At 25.6% G+C, this 24,224-nt stretch overlaps 2 protein-coding genes across 8 annotated transcripts in view; one reads left to right on the forward strand and one right to left on the reverse strand.

Moving 5' to 3' along the window:
• The window catches only part of LOC136085973 (homeobox protein 2-like), a 101,540-nt gene that overhangs the window by 17,082 nt on the left and 60,234 nt on the right, over positions 1-24,224 (forward strand). For all 3 annotated transcript variants that reach the window (XM_065808052.1, XM_065808051.1, XM_065808053.1), the window contains exons 2-3: positions 389-519; positions 2,493-2,567. In XM_065808052.1, the coding sequence (XP_065664124.1) occupies positions 389-519; positions 2,493-2,567 (206 nt within the window). The remainder of the gene's footprint in view (positions 1-388; positions 520-2,492; positions 2,568-24,224) is intronic.
• Positions 13,321-21,651, reverse strand: LOC136085972 (proline-, glutamic acid- and leucine-rich protein 1-like). 5 transcript variants are annotated; one of them, XM_065808048.1, is made up of 5 exons: positions 19,692-21,651; positions 19,323-19,616; positions 18,213-19,240; positions 14,214-18,136; positions 13,321-14,141 (listed from the first exon to the last, which is right to left on the reverse strand). In XM_065808048.1, exons 1-3 carry the CDS (start codon positions 19,819-19,821, stop codon positions 19,200-19,202), a joined length of 465 nt encoding a protein of 154 aa, XP_065664120.1. In that variant the 5' UTR covers positions 19,822-21,651; the 3' UTR covers positions 13,321-14,141; positions 14,214-18,136; positions 18,213-19,199. The 5 variants fall into 5 exon arrangements, with proteins under 5 accessions (XP_065664120.1, XP_065664121.1, XP_065664122.1 ...); XM_065808049.1 differs by having other exon boundaries at positions 18,213-19,457; positions 19,533-19,616; positions 19,692-21,629; XM_065808050.1 differs by lacking the exons at positions 19,323-19,616; positions 19,692-21,651 and having other exon boundaries at positions 18,213-19,006.

Below are 24,224 nucleotides of genomic sequence, written 5' to 3' on the forward strand. Positions count from 1 at the left end.
TATATATATATATATATATATATATATATATATATATATATATATATATATATACACACATATATATATATATATATATATATATATATATATATATATATATATATATATATATATATATATATATATATATATATATATATATATATATATATATATATATATATATATATATAAATTAGGAGAAAATACTTAACAAAATTTTTTTGTCTGATTTTCTACTAATTTATAATTGAATTTATAATAAAAGTGATTTTTTACTAATTTATAATTGCTCTGTTCTTTTAAGAACATTGAGCACTCTATTTTGTAGAATACATTTTAAAATTGTTTATATATACATTATATATATATATATATATGAACACACATACACTTTTTTTTACAGTTATGGTCCATACAAGTGATGGGATTTTTTCAGATGAAATGAGAAACTTGTACATTTTAATATCTTTGATTGTAACTTGTTGTTTCTCAAGTATTTCACAAGTTGATCAACTTAATTTAATGTTAGAAATGGTACTTTATTTTTTAATATAATTATTTTTATGTTTGTATTAATAAATGATACATTTTTAATGCATTTTTAAAGAATAGTTTAAGCATAGATTACAATCCATTGAAGTTAAAAAACTTTCATATTAACTTATACTAAATAACTTGAGTATATAATTACTATTAATGCTGAAGAAGTTTCCCGATTCATTATGAATTTTATATGGTAATGCAGAAAAAATTTTCATTCAAAATAAGCTTAATAAATCAAAGATCATTTTTTTGATATATATAAATTCTTTATATGTATTTAAGCTTTTATTCATCAATTCCATCCACCAATTAGAATTTTCATTAATTTCTTGTATATTTCATTACCTTACCAATAAAATTGTCCAGATTTTACTAATCCAATCCATTAAAATTTTATTTTGACATTGTTTATTTTGTATCTATACTCGATTCTTGAATACAGATTTATGTCAAAGTACATGAGATAAGAAACAGAAACTATAAACAGATACAGTGCATACAGAAAGTATATATATTTCAAAAGTACATGAGAATTACAAAATAAATTTCAAACAGAATTTTATGTGTACTATGTACGTGTTACATATATAACACTTTAACACAAGCGAGCTCAATTCTTTAGAGTTTTTGTGTACAAAGTTGTAAAGGAGATTAAAGTTCGCTAAAGCATTATTTAGCGATCTTTAATCTCCTTTTTAGCTATTTAGTTGATAAAGCATTATTTAGTTGAATTTTTATTGGAACAGTTTATTAGAAAACTTGTGTTTGCAAAATCTGCTAGTTTTTAACTTTTAATTTTAAAAGACATGTTTAAAAAGGTAAAATTTTAAAATAATGAAAACTGTTTTTAAATTTTGGTTCTATTAATCTAAAATCTTTGATTTTGATTTCTTAGTTTTATGAAGAACTATCTTTATTTTAAGAAGAGCTAATAAGTTTGTTGTCAGATATTATAAAAAAAACTAATTCTAAAAGAAACACAACCCTGAATTTCAGATTAAGCAAATCAGCTCTACAAAATGTCAAGGTGTTTCCTACTTCCTGTGAATGTTAAGTTGGCCAAACCAAAATTATATTTACTTAAATTAAACACAGAAACAGGCTTCAGGTTGAGATAGATGCCTGCATCCTACAAACATGTTTATAAAAAACCTTTTAGGTTTTTTTTAAACATGAAATACTTTTTTTTTTATTACTAATGTAATTTTTTAAATTTCAACCAGAAGTGCCTGGGAGGAATAACATTTATATTTTTTTGAAATAAATAGAAAGGAGATAATTGAACAAAAAAAGTTTAGGAACCACTATTTTATTCTCCAACTTAAAGTAAAATGTTGTATGCAATAATCCCCTCTACATTGTTTTACATCTTTCTTAAACAACAACCTGAAAGTTTAGAATTCCTTTAAGAGTTCTTATTCGGCCTCTGTTTTCCATAATATGCATCAATGAAATTAAAAACTATTATTTACGTATTAAAAAAAACAACAACAATTGTTCGTATTTGTCAACAAATAGAGTTAGCTGTTATAAGTTGGATAAATTTAAGGTATTTTGAAAGTGGATAGGAAAAAACCTCATTGCTACATATTAAGCTCTCATTTTCTATATTTCAGTTTTTTCTATAATCGATGTAAAATCTTATGTTTAAATAAAAATCAAATGTTATAAGATTAAACCATTAATTTAATTAACGGTTTTATGATTATTAATTATTAAAAATTTATCAATTACATTGTCCAAAATGTATAACCACAATTGTCATTACCAGGTCAATTATCTCACTAAAATGTAAAAAATTGGTTTTTTTTTTAAAAAAAAGAAGCACAAATCTTCCTGTTAATATAAACTTTTTTTTTTTAAATGGTTTTAGATAATTGTTGCTACAAATGAATCAAATACAAAACATATTTTTTTTACGTTCTTAAATTTTTCATTTCAACAGTATTATTGAACTGCTCTAGATCAATACCCAAGGTCAAGAATTTCAAATTGAAACTGAAGATGTTTCAAATGTTTGCAAGTTTCTTCATACAAAGGTATATTTTTTTTTCTGCAGAATTTATTATATATAGATATAAAAGTTATATGTTACATTACATTATATTTTTAACATTTAAGCAACCATCAACAATTAAGTGACATTTATTGTTTACTTAAATGTTAAAACATCAACAATTAAGCAACAATTAAGGTGGTTGCTTAATTGTTAAAACAATTAAATAGTTGTAAAAGTACATCAAGTTTTACGATTTTCTAAAAATCCACAATAATTATGGCTAAAAAGTTGTTTTTAATGTTTTTTGATGATGTTTTTGATTAATTTTTTTTTGTTTATTTTGATTAATATTTTTTTTTTAATGTTTTCAAATATTTATATTTTATTTTGGTTTTATTGATGTGAGTGTACATGTAATGATTGACTTGAATAGGTAGAACACATAAGGAGTATACATACATCAACTAAATAAATAAGTAGGGCATGTCTTTTAATTTTTAATTATGCGGTAGTGGTGTAGTGGTAAAGCGCTTGCCTCATAAGCAAGAAATTCTTAGTTTGATCCCCACCATTTCCCTGGTAGTACTGCGCTCAACTTGTTTCTCCATGCAGCGGTCTTGTTTGTCGTGGTTTGTGTTTTGGAGTTATAGAGTTGAGAGAGGGTTATAACTACTAAAGTAGCCTCCTCGATTGTAGTGACCTTCTGGGCCTTGGGCAAAGGAATAATTAAAAAACAAAACAAAATTTAATCTATCAATTTAAAAAAAAATCTTTTAATTTTTAACTTGTTTTTGTTTGGCTTACTAGCGTTTGATTCAAAACAACAAAAACCTGAATTGACTGAAGAATTTGTTTGATTTAAAGTTCTTTCAAATTATACAAGTTCTAATTACAAGAGTTCAACTCTCTATATATGTGTATATACATACATATAAAATATTCTTATATTTAGGATTACTTAAATTATATATATAGTTTTATTACTTTTATAATGCCTAGAATGTTATTACTATTATAGTTGTAAGTTTTTTGTTTTATTTTTTGTAATTTTTTCTCTAACAAATTAAAGTTAATTTGCCCCTTGAAAACAAAGTACACAGTTTTGCATAAACTAAAATTTAGAAGACCAGATATTTATATATATATATATATATATATATATATATATATATATTATATATATATATATATATATACATATTAGGGCTCGAAACAACGCAAAAAATTTTTTTTGCTGATTAGTAATTAGATAGATTTGATCCGATTAATAAATTAAGACATTATCTTCACTTTTTCATGTTTCACACATTTAAAACAAGTACGATCAAAGCAAAAAACATTAGATACCTCATTTTTTATAATGTATTGTTTCTTGATTTAGTGTACTATTAAAAGTTCAAGTATAATTAGTTTTTTCATTCAAATGGTTTTTAAGTTGGTGTTTTCATTCACTTTTTTCATTTAAATTGTTTTGCAACAAAAGTGTAAGAAAAAAATTTAGTCTAATAAATCAAATTGTATTTCCTTAAGTTTAAATATATGCTTAAATTATTTTTTTTATGTTTAAATTTCAGCAATTAAATTATGCCGCTTTGCAATTAAATTATGCCGCTGAAATTAAATTATTGAGCATTAAAATTCTTTCTTATTTCTAATTTCAATCGCAAAATTATTTGATTAAGAGATTTTTAGTAGACCCAAATGTTTTGTTCAAATAAATTTCTTTTTAAAAAAAAAGTCCTAAAAACAACTTGCGTATTTAAAGTAAAATGTTTAATCTTGATATTAAATAAAATGAAAATATAAAAAAAATGTGATCGTGTTTTTCATATTTTGAGATTTCTTGTCGAAGTAATTTTTACTTAAAAGCTTATATTATATATAAACAACATATAAATTATAAATAGAAACATTTGTATGACTAACTTTTATAAGCCTTTGAGTATATATAAATATGTATTATATTTTTGATATATATTTGAGTATATGTATATATGTATTATATGAGTATATATGTATTATATTTTTATTTATATAAGTATATATATATTGTTTAGTTGACATCGTTAATAACATATTTTATATGTAAATGATAATAAGCATCATGTTCGATTATATATTATTTTTATTATTTAATTGAGATATTTCGGCTTATAAAGTATAAGCCATTATCAAACTAAAAAAACTGGTATACAAAATTTCTAAAGATTAAAACAAAAATGGTGTCATTGCAGCATAGCAGATTTAGACTTGTTAAGTTTAACAATCTCAAATATTATGCACATAGTTATTAGGAGTATTCAATTTAATTTTCAATTACGTCTAGTTTCAATTACGTCTAGTTGAACCTGCATTTGTTCTTTTGAACAATTTTTTTCAATCTCCTGTTCACATCGCATAAATAAATTTGGTCGTCGCTTTGCGACTGGTGAAGCATCCTCTTCGTTTTCTGAACTAGATTCGGCAACATGAACTGAAAAAGAGTTACGCGCTACTGCGTTTTTAATTTTGTCGAGTTCATCATTCTTATTTTTATTAGCCAATTGAATCAGTTTGTAATTAATTTTCCAATGTCCATCAGCTGCAGCTATCTATAGAAATATCAATAAGTTTTTAAATATGCATTTTTTAAAGTTTCAAAACTATATATATAAATGCATTTTGATAAAAAAAAACAACCTTATCTTCAGTCGCTGTTAGCATACAGCCATGCCTAATATCCACGTAAACTGCTGCAAGAAACAACGAATTTTCGCGTAGTGCGCTTTGTTTATTATTCATTCCTATTTGGAAATCTCTGGCTAAGTCACTGTCTTTCCCTTCTAGTTCACACTTTATTGAATTCCAATCAAAAAGGAATTTGCCTGCGGTAATATTTTCACGCTGAAGACGGATAGTTAGATCGCGTACCATATGCAATACATCTCTCAGTTCTTCCCACATCCCCCAAAAATATGGTTGCACATTAAATTCTTTAGGAGTTTCTTTTTGCATATTCAGGTTTTGAATTACTGGTCGAATCTAGAAGAACAGAAGAATTCATTTAATACATGTATTACGTTTTCAACTAGTTAAGTAAAGAGGATTATTAAAGAAATATTTATATAAACTAAATTTTACAAGTTATTAAATAATGTAAATGTCATTAACATTGAACTAATTAGATTTATACTATACCGGTTGGAAAACTGGTTTATAAACTTTAATTAAAACTTAGAAGTTATAAACTATAACTTACCTGAATTAACCTCTCGATCATATTGAACTGGCTAGACCAACGGGTAGCCTGATCTAGTATTGGAACAAGATGTGGAGCTTGGTCTCTGAAGAAGTCAATCCACTTAAAATTTTTTTGCAGTTTTGACAACTTCTCTTGCATGGCTGAGGAATTTTTTTATTTTGGGCATCTTCAATGCATCATTCACGGCTAGCTGTAAAGTGTGGACAGCACATCTTTGAAGATGTATAACATTCATTCTACCAGCAACTCCACTTGCCAAGACTGCTGCCGCATTGTTTGCTTTATTTTGACCATCTTCGTCAAACTCATCAGTTTCAACTGAAAGATCACTTTCGTCATCTTCGATTTCCTCAATGGCGCTGATCCCGAAGTCGCGCACCAACTTTATATTCACCTAAATATATTAATTATGATTTCAATAGTTAACTGAAAAATTAGTGAATATACGGTTTTATCAAAAAAGTTTATTTTTTAAATGTTTTTATTTAAAATATTAGATTTAATATCAATTTAATATACAATGTTCTTCATTTTAAAAAAATATAGTTGAATTTTAAAATATGTGTTACTCACTGCTGCGTTGTCAACACTGAGGTTTAAAATATTAATTTTATTGATTCCAAACTTATCTAAACACTTCTCAATAATTTTTTTAGTGTATTCCGCCGTTTGTTTTCCCTTCGTATCGATAGTCCTGAGATTGATGACAACAATTTCATCATTGTTTGAGTATTGCACATTTATACTGAGGTAGTGGCCCATATGCCTAGATGTAGAATCGACTTTTAAATAAATTAGCATTTCCGATAATTTGTTTTTGATTTGTTCGCGATGCTTTTTGGCAAGATCACTAATTTGAATTCTCATATTATCTCTATTCATTTTAAATCCAAAATGAGATGCAACTTTTCCACAAAGCTTTTGAATAGGTTCCCGATCAAATGCCTATAGAAATTGTTTTAAAAATACATTTTTATTAAAAAATGGCAAAAAAACATATAATTTTTTAGATTTTTTTTGAAATTACTTAATAAATATTAACGAAAAAATAATTTGAACCTGGAATGAAAGACCTTCAATCAAAACCAGCTGGTTTAAGGCTTCTAAAAACTCATCTTTTGCTATATGCATATTAATTAGCTGCGGTACAAAACACTTTAATATGGATTGCGGTGAAGTGCTGCCTTTGATGGCTGTATGTTTTTGCTTCTTATTCTTTCCTTCTAATTGTTTTTCAAATTTTTCTTTTTCTAACGTAATGACGAGCTCCGCGTGTTTTCTAGATAAATGTCGTATAAGGTTGCTAATGCGAGCTTTTGCAGCACATGTAATTTCTTTACCGCATAACTCATTACTTTTACTTTTTTCGGGTACAAGACATTTGAAGCATACTACTTTACATCCATTCAATATTTTATTTGTACGATGAAAATGTCTGTAGATCGTATCTGATGCATAGTTAGCAGCCATTACTAGTCAAGATTGTTGCTCACGAATAAACAGCAAATATTATTATAAATAAAAATGTTGTTATTGCAAGTTATTGTGAACATGCAAAGTATTTGCTCTTTGTTATATATGCTTCACCAAATTATTTATCTGTATAACAACCCTCGAAAACATTGTTAGGAAAGTTGTTAACATGACTAGTTACGAATTGATGACGTTAGTATTTTTCCGTCAAAGGAATTGTTGCGCAAAATAATTTTTATTTGTTGAGGTATTTTTATAAGCCTTTTTTTTGGCTTCTTTCTGATTTAGATGGTAGGTTTTTTACCATTAGTCTAGATCGTTAGTTTGGCTCAATAGCGCAAACTTACAGACATTTGAATATTTTTTTATTGCATATAATTAATTTGTGAGTTAAATTTGATAGCTTTTCGTATCTAAACCATACCGCTTTCATTGCAATTTTTTAGTAAGCGTTATTAAAATAAAAAATTTCATTTTTTTAGGTGAGTAGACCGAAAACCAATGTACATAATTATATTATCTCACAACATTTCGGGTTTAAATTAAAAGAAACAATTTTTTTCTTAATAAAAGTAGTTACAAGTTTTATCTATTTATAATTATAGTTTCACACTACTTAACAGTTTTAAACAGTACTTAAACAAAGCACAAATTCAATCGACAATTATTTTTAAAGAACTTTACTTAAGTAAAATATACCTTTACTGCTCATAAACTAGTTCATCATTTCTAATCGACATTCTTTCTATGATGAATATAAAAATTTAATAATAACGGAATCACTTAAGCAAAAAAATAAACTTCTAAACTAAAATATCATTTATTTTTAAATTTGGTACATATTGAAAAAATTTGAGCAAATAAATTCTCAAACATATTATTACCTACAGGTCTAGCCAGGGAGCGATTTTTTGAGTAAAATGAGGAGGGTGAGTCCTTCAAAAGCGACGAATGTCTTATAAAAAATATTGAACTGTAAGTCAAATGTAAACTCCCTCTCTTTTTAGAGGAGGGGGCAACAATCCCCTTTCCATACAACCCGTGAAATCGTGAAACCCGTGAAAATTAATTTAGTAAAATGTTTAAAACATGTTTTAAATGATTTTTCACATTGCATCCCTATATGTTTTTTATTTTGTTAATTTTGTATAACAAAGTTAAAATAAAAATTCATTTTACTTATGGAAAACAAAAGAGATTCAATGTTATAATTGGTTCAAATGCCCATTCGCGTGATTCAATATGCAACTATAAAGTTTAAAAAATAATACATTAGTATTTTCTATTTAATGCATTTGCACACAAAAGGAGAAAAGATAGAATGGAATTTATAAAATCAGATTTTAGGAATAATGTGCCTGAAATTGTGACTATTTACTGGGATAGGAAATTATTACCTGGTATGGACAAAGTTCTAAAAAAGAAAGTCTGGCAATTCTGATTTCATTTGAAGAAAAGGAACAACTGTTGGCTGTACCCAAACTGGAGAGGTCTTCCAATCGAGCTATATTAAACGCACTTTATGAATTGAACCTTGATGACAAAGTAAATATAATGTGCTGTGGCACAACAGCGTCTAATACAGGGCCATTAAAAGGAGCTTGTGTACTTTTAAAACAAAAACTAGACCTACGAGTTATTACTTTTTGCTTGCCGCCATCACGTTTAAAGAACTGCAAAAAACTATTGTACACAATGGTTATCGGGAACTGATTAAACTGTTTTTTTTATTTTAATAAAATGTGATAATTGAAAAAAAATTAAAATCAGATCTCTTGGAGCAATGCATCAATTGAGGTTGATGGCTAGAGCTATTAACTCTTTAAGGATATGTTTGTTGCAATCCCAAATCAAAATTAGCGCCAAGAATAAACAAGCACTTTAATTTTATGTCTGTCAGAGCACAAATTTATTTTCTCGATTCAAAATTAATGAGAAATTATTCGAGAGACACGTTTTAATGTGGGATGAAGATGTTGTCTATATAGAGGCAAAAAGAAAAATTCTTTCCTTAAGTTAATGATGCAACTAAAAGAGTGTTAAAACTTATTAAAGATTTTCATGGTTTGATCACTGCAAATGAAGAACAAAAGCAATTTTTGATACGCTGTGTGCAAGAGCAAATCTGTATCCAGACTGTAAAAAAGTGACCCACAAAGAAAAATATCCTGCATGATCTGCAATTTTATATTCTTTTAATAAATATTTAATAAAATATAAGTGTTTCAATTGATTTAACTACATAACGAGAAGATTTAGAAACAGCAATTTTCAAAATCTTCAGAGTTCTGTTGGCATGTGTTAATGTTGTTGTTCAAAGATAAAATTTTGTATTTAGGTAAGTCTAGATAGGTTAAAAAGAAATAGGGGGTATGCATTTTGAAATCTTAAAAAAAAAAATTTTTTTTCTTATATAAAGGACACCCTTATATATATATATATATATATATATATATATATATATATATATATATATATATATATATATAATATATATATATATATATATATATATATATATATATATATATATATATATATTATGTATGTGTATATATATATTATGTATATGTATTATAAAACACATAATATATATATATATATATATATATATATATATATATATATATATATATATATATATATATATATATATATATATATATATATATATATTATGTATGTGTATTATAGATATATATATATATATATATATATATATATATATATATATATATATGTATATATATTATGTGTTTTGCCAGAATAATGGATAAGTTGGTAAAACACTTGCTCAGCTGTACAACAAATTATTACAACATGTGATAACTAAAAATCTGGACAAAGTTTTATTAACTCTAAAAATATAAAGGAACAATTTAATAAACTTGCAGTCACACTTATTAAGTTACAATTTTAACTCTTTCTATGTATTAATAATTACTTTTTGATTTTGATTTTGATTTAAAAATGAAAAAAAGTTTATGATGAACATTTGCATAGAAAATGTCTGCATTTTTGGATTTGCATCTAAATGAGAATAAAAGCTTTATTGTAAATGACTTTCGAATGGAAAACATACCAAAATCTACTATCTATAATATACTGAAAATATATATAGAGAACAAAATAGAACCAAAAAAAAAGTTGAAAGTGCTCGCAAAGCAATATATCTAAAAATCAGATAAAGCATCTTAAAAAATTGATTTATCAAAAGGATGGTATTTCCAGCTGTCTTGCAAAATGATTTAATGTATCACAAACGTTCATATGCAAAATTAATAATAAATACATTAGCATTTATCATAAAAAAACTAAAACACCTAAAACAAACACAGGCAGAAAAAAACAGCTGTTTGTCCAAAATGGTGTAGATTAGTTTCGATTTTTCGGGAAAAGATTAGTTTCGATTGTTTGGTTGAATTCTCCACAAACAAAATTTTTCAATATTACATAACTCCATTGGACCAAGCAGTCAATGGAAATGAGTATATTTCAAAATGTCTTTTCAAGTAAGAAAATTTTATTTAAAAATATAATAAAAATGACAGAATCTTTTTCTGGCCTGATCTTGCTTCGTCACATTATTCACCTAAATTTTGTTCTAAAATCAAAAAATATTGAATCTGTACTAAAAGTGCACGACCCTGCTAATGTGCCAGAATTACGATCTATTAAAAACTTTTGGTCGAAACTTAAAAGATTAGTGTATTATAAAAACTGGCAAGCTGAAAATCTAGATAAACTTAAAAAACATATTGAGTTTTCAATTGATATGAAACGCGTACATCAGTTAGCTGCCACAACATTAGCAAGAGTGGACACTGTTTGTCGTCATAGCATGAAAAACTTATAATTTAACTCAATTTTATTATTTAGACTTTTTTTTGTTACTTTACTTTTTAAATAAATAAAATTGATCATTCCATTAAAAAGTTATACCACTTGTTAGTTTAAATAAATAAAATTGATCATTCCATTAAAAAGTTATACCACTTGTTAGTTTAAATAAATAAAATTGATCATTCCATCAAAAAGTTATACCACTTGTTAGTTTAAATAAATAAAATTGATCATTCCATTAAAAAGTTATACCACTTGTTAGTTTAAATAAATAAAGTTGATCATTCCATTAAAAAGTTATACCACTTGTTAGTTTAAATAAATAAAATTGATCATTCCATTAAAAAGTTATACCACTTGTTAGTTTAAATAAATAAAATTGATCATTCCATTAAAAAGTTATACCACTTGTTAGTTTAAATAAATATAATTGATCATTCCATCAAAAAGTTATACCACTTGTTAGTTTAAATAAATAAACTTGTTACCATACCACTTGTTAGTTTAAACCAGTTTTATTACATTTTATTAGTAAAATTTTTAATATTCAAGAGTTTTCTGGTGTAATAGTTCAGCATTCATCATTAAATAGTTCAGCATTCATCATTAAGATTTTAGTTTTTCCTTATAAATAGTTGTGTTTTTTTTTGTCATGGATGATATTTGGAAGTATATTCCAAAGTTTAAGACCATATTGAGATAATGCATGATTACCAAAATGATTAATGTTTTCATTTTGTTTTCTTAAATTTTAGTGTTCTTTCTGGCGTTGAGTAATGAATTAAATTGCATAATATCTTGGTGCTTCCAAGATAATAGATTTGTGCATTATTTAAAGAACCCTAAAATAGATTCTTTCTCTAATTTTCAGCCAATCAAGTTGATAAATTCCTGGTCATTAATTTGATTTTCTGTTATGGTTTTAAATACTAGACTTGCTGCACAATTTTGACTGCAGCTTTTCTCAAATTTAACAATTTGTAAATTGTTATTTAATGCTTTTTGTATTTATAAAAAAATGTATTAAGGTTCGTCATGCTCTAGGGAGGGAGGGGTTAGAGGTTTTGTTACAACTTGTACAAGACTTGTTACTAAAGAGTACAATTATTGTTTCTAAAGAGTACAAATATTTTTTAATTAGTGTTTATGTTTTTAATTCTGTATGTAATTTTTTATGTAAATGTAAATGTAAATGTTATTAATTGTAATGTAATTTAATTGTAAATGTTTTTAATTCTGTATGTAGTTAATGCTATTTGATTATTGTTACTTCATTATTATTATTTTATCGCTAAACTTTTTTTCTTGAATTTGTTAAAATTTTTGTTAATAACAAAGTTAATTAATTTTTGATTGATTTAGTTAATTAACATTAAGGTTTAGCTTCAATAAGAGACTTTAAAAGTTTATCTATTTAATAAATTAGAAGTGAAATTGTAATATGTTGAATATTTTACTTTTAATAATTTAATAGTATTAATAGTTTAATAATAGTGTACTATATTATTTACTTGGTATGATAATATATCCTAGTACTTGGTAAGACAATATATACTAGCAATTGGTATGACAATTTCAAATAAATTGTCATACCAATTGCTAGAATATATTTATAATATATAATAAAGTAGAATATAGAGAACAAAAGAATCAGTTTTTATAAGTTTTTATAATATATTTTTATAATATATTTTAACTCATAAAAAAGTTCAACAGTAATTAAAGCAATTTTTAGCTATTTAATTCATTCCAACGGACCTATAGGTAAGTTAGAGGTCTATTGCCTCTAACTTACCTATAGGTCCGTTGCCTCTAACTTACCTATAGGTCCGTTGCCTCTAACTTACCTATAGGTCCGTTGCCTCTAACTTACCTATAGGTCCGTTGCCTCTAACTTACCTATAGGTCCGTTGCCTCTAACTTACCTATAGGTTTTTATGTGCATCAGTAAAAATTTGATTTAAAAATGATCAACATTTTTATATTGTATATGATGATAACGTAAGTTACAATTCTTGTAAGAGTCAGACTCAGATTCAGTGTCACCGACCGTGTAAAAAATAAAACGTTAAAACCGCGGCCCGTGTAAAAAAAAGTTGAAATAAACCGAATGAAAGTGATGAAAATTTCCCGGTCTCAAAAAAAAAAAAAGGTGGCGCATGCGCGCAAAAAAAAGATCAGGTGTCAAAAAAATTTTTTATTTTATAAAAACTGTTACAGTTAAAAAATGTTACAATATTGATTTATTTTTTTCTCTGAAAATAGGATATTTTTCTTTGACAAAGTTTTCAAATGTCATGTTTGGATAATATTGTTTTCCGATGGTGACATAATGATTATAAATGTCGAGTTCTTCAAAAAATGATTTTTGATATTTTTCTGCAGACATCAAGACAAATATCAGTTCTTCACCAGTTAATTGGATTGTGTTTTTGACAGTACAATTGCGATTTCCACACATTGTATTAGTTAGCTAAAAAAAAATTTTTATTTATAAAAATAGTTGTACAAAAAAAAATGTTAATAAAAAAAGTACAATAAAAAATTTCAATTAAAAAAAGTTTATGATTTGTGAATAGAAAAGTTCGCTTTTATATATTCGTTTATAGAAGTTTTTTTCTTATTAATGTTTATTTTTTCTAGCTCGTCTTCCAAGCATTTCTCGAAGGCTAATCCTTTTAATTTCGCATTCATTTTTTTAAATTTTATATTTGGTGGTGGTAGCTCGAATGTGGAATCAGTGAGATCATCTTCCCAGTTTTCATTTGAATTCATTTTTTTTATTTATATCTAAAGAAAAAGAATGTTAGAAAAAAATAGAAATTGTTATAAAAAAGTAAAAAAATAAAGAATAAAAAAAAGACATTAATATACAATAAAAAAAAAAGACACAAATATGCAATAAAATATATATTTCTGTATAAAAAAGTTAATCATTTTTTTTCAAGTAGCACGCTTGACATACGCCACATTGTTTAATACAAAAGTATCTTCGGTTAATTGTATCTGAGTGGTTTAACGAATGTTTATTTATTGTAAAATAGTAGGCATACATGGCTGTAAAAAAACAAAAAAATAGAATTAATAAAAAATTTTAATGATAAAAATAAATACAGAAAAAAAATATACCTTTCATTTGTTTTTTCACTTTTTTGTTTGGCTTTCTTTTGCTGTAACCGTATTTCATTTTTTTTATTAGTTTGTCTATAAATATAAAATGATATCATTATAATGTACAAAATTATTTTCACGAATATAATAATATTGATCTATTGCCCATTGAATGTATTTTCTAATACAATTATAAAAAAAATCAAGTTGTTCATTTTTAATATAACGATTATTATAGTGCGATCTAAACATTTCGTATAAAGGATATATAATTTTTCTTTGTACCCAATAAAATGAATTATGATTTAATAAACAACTAATGTCGTAATCATAAGAAAAGTCACAAATATAAAAAGATTTGTTTTCATCATCATAAATATATAAATTTCCAAGCTGTTCTTTTAATAATTCAAATTCGATTTTAATTCTTCTATATGCCAATTTTCTTTTACACAAATCTTTTAACGTTTTCAAGTCTACATCCATGTTATTTTTTGTTTCGGATGTAAACCAATTCACAATGTGGATAATGTCGTATTCATAAAAGTGCTTACTTCTTTGCATTTTTTTTATTAGTTAACTAAAAAAAAAATTAAAAAAAATTAAAAATAGTGTTTTACAATTTGAAAATGAATAAAACAAGGTTCAATAGTATAAAAATATTGTTGTTGTGACCAATTTATATATTCCATGATTAAACGATATAATTTTCGTATTAAATGTATTTCCAGTTGTTTATTTGGATCAGCAAAATAAGATATTTCTGTGAAAAGTATATGAAATAATTTGTAAAGATATTCTCTTTGAAGATTAAAAAATAATAAACGATTATTAAAAATATTAAAATAGGAATCAAATTCAAAATCAACAATGGAATGAAAGCTGTAAAATAACAAACGAATATTATCTTTATCTTTCCATTTGCTATGTGGTAGTTTGGTTTTATCAAATAAAGAAATAATTTTCTTTTGCAACTCTTGAAATTCTAAATAAATTCGTCGATAAGCCAAAGTTCTTTTGCTCAAATCTTTCAAGCTAAGTTGTGATTGAATTTCACGGGTAAATCTGTTAAAGTGATTCAAACTAAAACTGTCGAAAATAAATTGATAATAAGAAAAATGACGTTCTTCTGGACTAAACCAGATGACTGTTTGTTTTTCAAAGTTTTTAATATAAGAAAGAATGTTGAATTCTAAATAATGACTAGCTTTTCTTGTTTCTTTGTCTATTTCTATAAACTTTTTTTCTCGTGCCATTTGTTGATGAAGTCTTTGTAAAAAGTGACGAAGTGTAATTTCTTCTTTATCAAGTATTCTTCTAATATTTCCCCAGTTGCTTCCCATTATTTTTAATTAGTTGTCTAAAAAAAAAAAAAAGTTTACAAATGGAGTTAATACAAGTAAAAAAAGTTATACAAGTAAAAAAAGTTAATACAAGTAAAAAAAGTTATACAAGTAAAAAATTTTTTTTCCTAAAAAAAAAAGAGTTAAATGAATTCTTGTGCACATTCAGGTGCTTTAGCTGGTTTTGGATTATATAAATGAAATAGTTCTTGTTGTTTTGCTTCTACAACTGCACTTGGATATGCATATACAGGTGGATTATTAACAACGCATTCTTCGTAACTAGGAAGACGTGGTATTTTATTTTTGTATTTGTTGAAAATATCATTTCGATGAATTGTTTTACATAATACAAGTAGATATTCCAATTTACTTTCTAATGATTCGTAAAGATGACCATGTTCACTTTGAATAGTATGATCTTTAAAGTATTCTATCATATCCAAACCATTTTTTAAAGTTTGTTTGATTCCTAATGGTATTCTGAGTAAGAATTTGATAGATTGCACGTTGTTGGTTGTTAGTTCCAAACTAATTTCTCTGAATATATCAATGGTATTCATTTTTTTTTATTAGTTAATCTAAAAAAAAATAAGGGTTAATAATGTTAGATAAAGTACAAAAAAAAACATTTTAAAAAATAGGATAAATACATTTTTTTACATAAAATATGTTATTGTATACTAATCGTAATAAATAAATTATTGTTAATAATAAATGGTTTTAGTTCTTCGTGTGAAATAAAATTCTTATAACCAACAGCCACATTATATTCAGTGGTAGGTTTATCAAATGAACTGTCGTCTAAAAGTTGAAGATAATTATTGTTGGTAGTAGTACGAGTAAAAAATTGTTCTTTATTTCTCAAGGTGATATTAACATTTTTGGTAAAAGGCCATTGTAAACCATCGTCCAAGTCACCTCTTAACAATTGAAAGTAAATGGCTAGATTGTTGATGACGGTACTTCGTGTATACACTTTTATTCGATAACGGTATCCTTCTGATGTGTAAATGGGTTCTGAATAAAATGTTTCATCTGATAACAGTCTGAGATTCATTTGATCGAGTTTGATCAATTGCGTGTCTTTAAAAACGTGTTGAATTACCTTGACTTCTTTAGGTTGTTGAATGGAATTTTTTAAAGCTAAGAATTCTGTGCTATTTTCTTCTGCAATATGATAAAGTTTTGTTATTTCTTGTTTGAGATGTTCTGTATCTTGTTGATTTGCTAAAACCAACATGTTGTCATAACAGAGACTTTTTAATTCTGCCATTTCTTGGTTCGTTTTTGCTAGAGTTTGTTGAAGTTTGTCGTTTTCTTCTTTTAGATTTTTAATTTCTTTTTCTTGAAGACTCTTCATTTTAATCATGATTTGATTCATAGAAAGATTCAAATAATTTAAATTTTTCTTTTCGTCTTGAACGACTTGGTTCAAATAACGATTTTGTTGCTCTTTATAATATTGAAAGCAGATGACAGAGTGCTCATAATAATCTTGATCATCGATTTTGGTATTACAAAAAAAACATATTTTTTGTATATCTAGAAATTCGTAATCACATTCGTGGTTTAACAAATCTTGTACCTTTTTTTTACAGGTGAAACATTCGTGGGAGTATTGTTCTGTAGAACAATCTGCTTGATGCTGTAAAAGTTCTTTTGCACTAAATTCTTTGTCGCAAAAACAGCAAGGATATATGTTGGCTGACATTTTTTTTATTAGTTGCTGAAAAAAAAACATTTATTTATATAAAAAAATATAAAAAAATATACATGTCTTTTTTAACATAAAAGAATTAATAAATAAACAAAATTGCTCAATAAAACATATAAAAGAATAAAAATATAAATAAGGTTCTTTTCAATAAATTCTTCTTCTTCTTCAAATATATTGTTAAAAGTTATATTTTCTATTTCTTTTTCTTCTTCGTTTAAATAATCACCAAACCCAGGAAACATATCTTCATAATCATCATTATTATTCATTTTTTTAGTTGTCTAAAAAAAAAGAAAAAAAATTACAAAATAAAGTGATCTCATTTTATTACAACAGTTCGTCTTATGATGCAATACGATGAAAAAAAATTACAAAATAAAGTGATCTCATTTTATTACAACAGTTCGTCTTATGCTGCAATACGATAAAAAGTTTATGATAAAAAGCAATTTCAAACCATGGTGTTCTTGTTGTCGAGTTTATTATTTAAAAAGTGATGCTTGTTATTTTATTTGACTAAAAAAAAGATATATTTATAAATAAAAAATTATAAATAAAGCTCTGGTAAGTTGTCCATTTTATTCATAACGTCTATAACGTATTGTTCCCAATCCATTTCATCTAAGATTTCATGCATTTCTTTTTCTATTTCTTCCACTTCTTTTTCCATTTCTTCTTCCAACATTTGTAATTTAAGTTCTTCAATATCATCTGATTCTTCTTCTTCCATTTCTTGTACTAATTGAACTAAATATTTTTCATAATCTTCCTCTGTTAATTCTTCCATTTCCATAAGTTCTTCCAAATCTTGTTCTTCTTCTTTTGTCAATAACAACTCGTGATAGCAAAGACTCTCTTTGTTAATATAATCTACATAACTAAAAAGAAAAAAAAGAAAAAAATATAAAAAAATTATAAAAAAAAAACAAAGAAAAAACAAATGACAAAACTTACCATCCACATTTTTTGACGTATTGTTTCATTTTTTTTAAATATATTAGTTTGCTAAAAAAAATAAAAAAATTACAAAAAAATTATAAAAAAATTATTGTAATATATAGTTTTCAATTATTTTCATAGTTTCTTCTATATTTTTTAATAGTTCTAAATTATTTTGTTTTGTTGTCATGTCAACTGACCATGTCCATAACGCATCATATAAAGCACGAGCTGCTTCGAATTCGGTTCCTTTTCTTTGATAAATTAAATTTAAAAGTCTCATCATTCTTTCGTTAGTATCACGATAATCAGTTTGTATGCATACGATATCACGGTTTTTGTAGTCCAGATATTCGGCTAACGTTTGCCAATGTGTTTGTAAATGTTGTGCTATTTTTAGTTTTAATCGTGTAAAATTCATTATTTTATGCTAAAAAATATAAAAACATTAAATATTAAATAAAACTAATTTACATTGTAATAAATTAAATAAAAGTTCTTGCTTGTCGGTTTCAATTTCCCATCTTGTTATTACATAATATAAATGATTTAAAGCTCTTTTTTTATCTTTGTGTTGCGTTAAATAAAGAATTAAAATTTTTTTAATTTTGTCAAAGTTTTTTATATAATTCACGTCAATTTTTTTAATAATGTGTCTTTTAAAGTGTAGATCAATCGCTAATTGTTTCCAATGGTGATTTAATTGTTTTGAAATTGTATTTATTATTTGTTTGTACATTTTTTTTCTATTGTATTAAAAAATGATGTAAAATTCTATTGTATTAAAAAATATTGTAATAAAAAATGTAAAAATTCAAATAAGCAAAAAAAATATAAAGAAAAAATTAATACTTTTTTAATTTTAAATTTAACAAAAACGACAAATATTAAAATAGTAATAACAAAAAAAATAGTAATGTATATATATATATAATAGTAATAACAAAATAGTAATAACAACTAAAAAAAAATTTTTTTCTATAAAAAAATATATACAAAAGCTCATAAAATTTCGCTTTCTGTATTTTCAGGATCTGGACTCTCTAAAAAAAAACAGACAAAGGGGATATTAAAAAATATTTATACTTTTTAATAAAATAAAAAAAAGGTTCAAGTTTAACTTACGAGGAGAGTAGTCCCAGTGAGAAGGACCTACTTCCCTATTGGGTTCTGGTGGTGTTTGTGGTGGCGAACGTGGTGATAGTGGTGATAGTGGCGATAGTAGTGATGGTGATGGTGGTGAACGTGGATAGGGATTATCTAAAAAAAGAAAATATTTTTTTAAAAAATGAATTTTTTTAATAAGAAAAAATAGTAAAGTTAAAAAAAACTTACGACGAGTGCGAGAAAATCTTGTTTCATCTACAAAATTTTGTCTGACAAAGTTTTTAAAGTCTCTAAGTTTTTGCATTTCTTTTTCTAGAAAAAAAATAGTATTTTAAAAAATAATAATTTTTCTTATAAAAATGAAAAAAAACCATAAAAAACAATTACCTCTTTTTGCGTCGTATGGAAATACTAGACTGATGGGTTTTTTTTTTTCATTTTGAATAATGAAAAATTGATCGTTGATAGTATCGCTAAACACTTCATATTTTATATTGTTTATTGTTATATATCTCATTATTAAAACTAAAAAAAATAGGTTTATTTAGAAATAAATACTCTTTATTTTATTGTAATAATTATAAATAGTTATAAATATCATTTTTTTTATAAAATGCCTAAAATAAGGTATACTCCTAGATCATTAAACACTGTCAATATGGCACGTACAAAAACAACAGTTCCTAGAACAAAAAAAGCAGTTCAAACACAAACAAGTAGAAAACAAAGTTCAACATCGACACAGACTGAAAATCAGTATTTACCGAGCAATTGTAAAAGAATATTATCGTGTTTACGAAGAACAAATAACAGATATAAAGATAATAAAACAAATCGTAAACTTGGAAGAGTTGGCAAAAGAATAAAACGTTGGGTTCATACTGCTGAATCCTATGTCGATATTAAACATCAATTAAAAGAAGCAAATATACGACGAAAAAATAGACAAAAATAATATATTTACAAATTGTAAACATTTCTTTTTATTAAATAATTTAGTTTTCTTATAGCATTGCGTCGTTTATATGACTTGCTTTTTTTCTAAAAAAATATATAAAAAAATCTTATGTGTAAAGAAAAGAAATAATGAAAAAGTGTAAAAAATATTAAAAAACAAACTTTTATTTTGTTGACCGGTGCTTCTGCAAATTCTAATGGAGCTTCGTCTATTTCTTTTTCAGAGGAGGTTTCTTTTTCTTTTGGAGGTTCAACAGTTTGATTTTTTACGACAAAGTCTATTTTGTCTGGGTCGTTTATAAAAATATTAAAATCCAATATTGCGTCTTCATCTTCTATTATTATAACCGAATCGTCATCGCTTATGATTTCTGGTTCTTCTTCTAAAGATAGTTCGTTTTCTTTAAAATTTATTTCTTTTCCGACGACTTCATCGTTAAAAAAATATTTTGTTTTTTTAATCGAACGTTTTGTTAATGTTTTTGTCATTTTTGATTTTGTTAACAAAAAAAACACGCTTTTTATGTATAAAATTTAATCTCTACAGATTAACGCGAAATAAAAGCTAAAGTGATGCAACTTTATTCAATGAAAAGAAAATGCTGTGTCATGTTAGTTAAATTTAGAAAGTTATAATAACGCTTTTATGAACAAGATTAAAAAGATTAAAATACGGAGTAAACAACTTTTTAAAAACACTGCGAAGAAAAAAACTCTGTGATAAGTGTTAAAACAACATGTTAAATAAATTCAAAACTTTATGAACCAATACGTCGACGTAGCATAGTGCATTCGCTCGCCGCACTATGTTTCAAACGCCATGCCATTAGACCGTCGTGGGTTCGATTCTCGTTGAGGGTAGTAGAAAGTATAGAAAGTTTAATGTAAAAACACTAACTCGAAAGAATTAGTGAGTGCGTCTAGAAAGTATAGAAAGTTCAATGTGAAAACACTAACTCGAAAGAATTAGTGAGTGCGTCTAGAAAGTATAGAAAGTTCAATGTGAAAACACTAACTCGAAAGAATTAGTGAGTGCGTCTAGAAAGTATAGAAAGTTCAATGTGAAAACACTAACTCGAAAGAATTAGTGAGTGCGTCTAGAAAGTATAGAAAGTTCAATGTGAAAACACTAACTCGAAAGAATTAGTGAGTGTGTCGAGTGAAAACACTAACTCGAAAGAATTAGTGATGTGAGAACGAGTGTGTGAGTAAGCAGGCTAAGGACTAAGTCAGGACTAAGTAAGTTAAGTAAGGACTAAGTAAGGTTAAGTAAGTAAGTAAGAAAAAATACGGCCGTATAAAAAAAAAATAAAGACTGTAAGAAAAAAACACAAGTAAGTAGGCCTACTAAGATAAAGTAAAGACAGAATAAGTAAGGTTGTGTCAGGGTGACACTATGTTTTTTATATTGTAAAAAAAAAAAAAAGATATAAAAAAATACAAGTCGAAAAAAAGTTAAAGTCAAAAAAAAGTTAAAGTCAAAAAAGTTAAAGTTAAAAAAAAAGACAAAAATGGCTGCAGATGATATTGATTTTTCCCGTATGATTGTAAGACGGAATTTATTTTCAACACCTTCTTATAAAAGCAATTTGAGACCTAAATATACATCTAAATTACCCAAATATACAGTAGATGGAAAATGGCCTTTTCATAGGGATGCTTTTTTTGAATTTTTTGATAGGACCTCTTTTGATGAAAACGAGTTAACTGATCCCAATAATACAGAACTAAGAACTCTAAGACGTAGAAGAGTTAAGAAAAATTTAAAAAAAATAAAGCGTCAATATTGTAGAAAAGCACTGATGTGTTATCGAAAAACAAAAAGCAAGTATATAAATAATAAACAAAATCGCGAAATGAATCGAGTAGGAAAACCGATATATCGTTTTGTTTTAACAAAAGTAGATCGCGATAAACACAGAAATATTTATTAAAAAATGAGACATAGAAGACATAGAGGGCATAGAAATGCTAAAAGATATATTTTTGTTCATCGAAAATCGAAACCTAATCCTAGACCTTATCATTCTTTAATTGGTAAAGGACGAAAACGTAGTTATAGAAAGCGTGGTAAAGGTTTTCTTGGCAACCTATTAGGAGGTATTCCTTTAATTGGTGATTTGTTTAAAACTATAGTTTAATCGGATTAAAAAACATGTATAAAATAGCTCAATTCTGTAAAAACGTTCATTTACAAAAGAAAATGAATTCAATAGTGTGTAAACACGCCAAAAGAAAAAGTCACATTAAAAAATATTGTGACAAATGTTTTGTGCAAAAATTTCGAGATTATGTTGAAGAAAATATTAAAGAGTGTCTTTGGTTATTGAAAGATAATGAAAAACAGAGTCAAAAGCTCAAAAATTTACGTACAGACACAAGTGCTTATGGCGATTATATTCTTACGTACGAATATGAAAACGGTGTTGTTGAAATTATCAGCGGAGATAAAGAAAATGGACACACAAAAACATCTACTTTTTTTGGTGGATTTATATTAGATTTTGATATTATAAATAAAATATATAGCATATCACATGTATATGACGGTGTTTTTTATATTGGTAATAAAATACCAAAAATATATTGATAAAAAAAATATTTGATAGTGTATTTTCTGTTTTTTTTTAAAAAAAGTACTATAAATTTGTTTGTTTTGAAATAAAAAAAATTCATTTGAAGAAAAAATATTCATTTGAAAATAAACAAAAAAAAAAAATGGAGTTTAAAACTTGTTTAAACGAATTTTATAACACAGTTATGAATGTAGAAGCTTCCAAGTTTGAAGCTAGCGATATTTTAAAACATGTTAAAGGCGATTTTAAATTAGTATTTCGTTTGGATGCAAGTAAACAAATCAAAGTAACTCGTGATAATAATAAAGCCCATATTGAATTTTTTTATGGTGAAATCAACCACATTTGTTCCACATTTGAAATGAATTATGAAGACTTTGTTGATGTTATTAAAGAGACATTTAATGTTTGGCAACTCGAAGAAGCAGACATAAAAGAATGAATGATTATTTAGAGAGCTTTGCAAAATTAACTCGAAGAAGCAGACATAAAAAAATGAATGATTATTTAGAGAGGTTTGCAAAATTAACGTTTGCAAAATTACAAGATTTTTATATTTCACTGTTTAAAACAAATAGTAAAGCAAAGGGTGATTTTTCATTGACGCATCATTACCAACGGGGAATAATTATTAAAGTAACACGTTTCAACGATGAATTTATTATTGAGTTTATATATGAAGAAGTTCCTTTTGAAACTTTTAAACTTCCTTTGAAACATTTTTTAGTTTATGTTGAGCATTGTCAACAAAAATGGCTTTTAAGCGAAAAAGATATTTGAGATCAAAAAGACGTAAAAGTCATAGAAAGAGAATACGCAGAAGAGGAAGAGGATTAGCCGATTTTATCACGCCTAAAAATGTAACTAACGCATTGCAAGTGGGTTCGCTGTTATACAGTATAAAAAAAGCGTGGAAAGGCAAAAAAACAAAAACGCCTCCTGTTCCTGTTGTTACAAAACCTGCCAACCCTTATATGCCTCCGGATAAAGTGTTTGAAGTATATTAAAAAAAAAGTTGTAAAATATTATATTAATTCATTAAATGAATAAATATGTACATATAACAAATTGTTTCTTTTTTCTTGTTCTCGTTTCTTTTTATATCGTTTTATTAGAATAGTTTTTTTTCCTTTGCAAGTTAAACAATTTATTTTATAAAGATGTATTTTTGCAGATCTTTTGGTAACAGTATTAAAAATCCATACTTCTTGATTTACAACGTGGATAGTGCAGTTTTTTAACAAATGTTGATTTTTTTTTTCTTTTAAAACAACGAAAAACAGTTCACCATATCCGTTGCACGTGGTGCATTTTTCTTCTACGATTTCTTCTAATAGCGTGTGTGCTGTTCTCTTCATTCTGTTTATATTAAATTCAGAGCAATCTG

Source organism: Hydra vulgaris, chromosome 10 (genome assembly GCF_038396675.1).
Source record: "Hydra vulgaris chromosome 10, alternate assembly HydraT2T_AEP".
Classification (NCBI taxonomy): Eukaryota; Metazoa; Cnidaria; class Hydrozoa; order Anthoathecata; family Hydridae; genus Hydra; species Hydra vulgaris.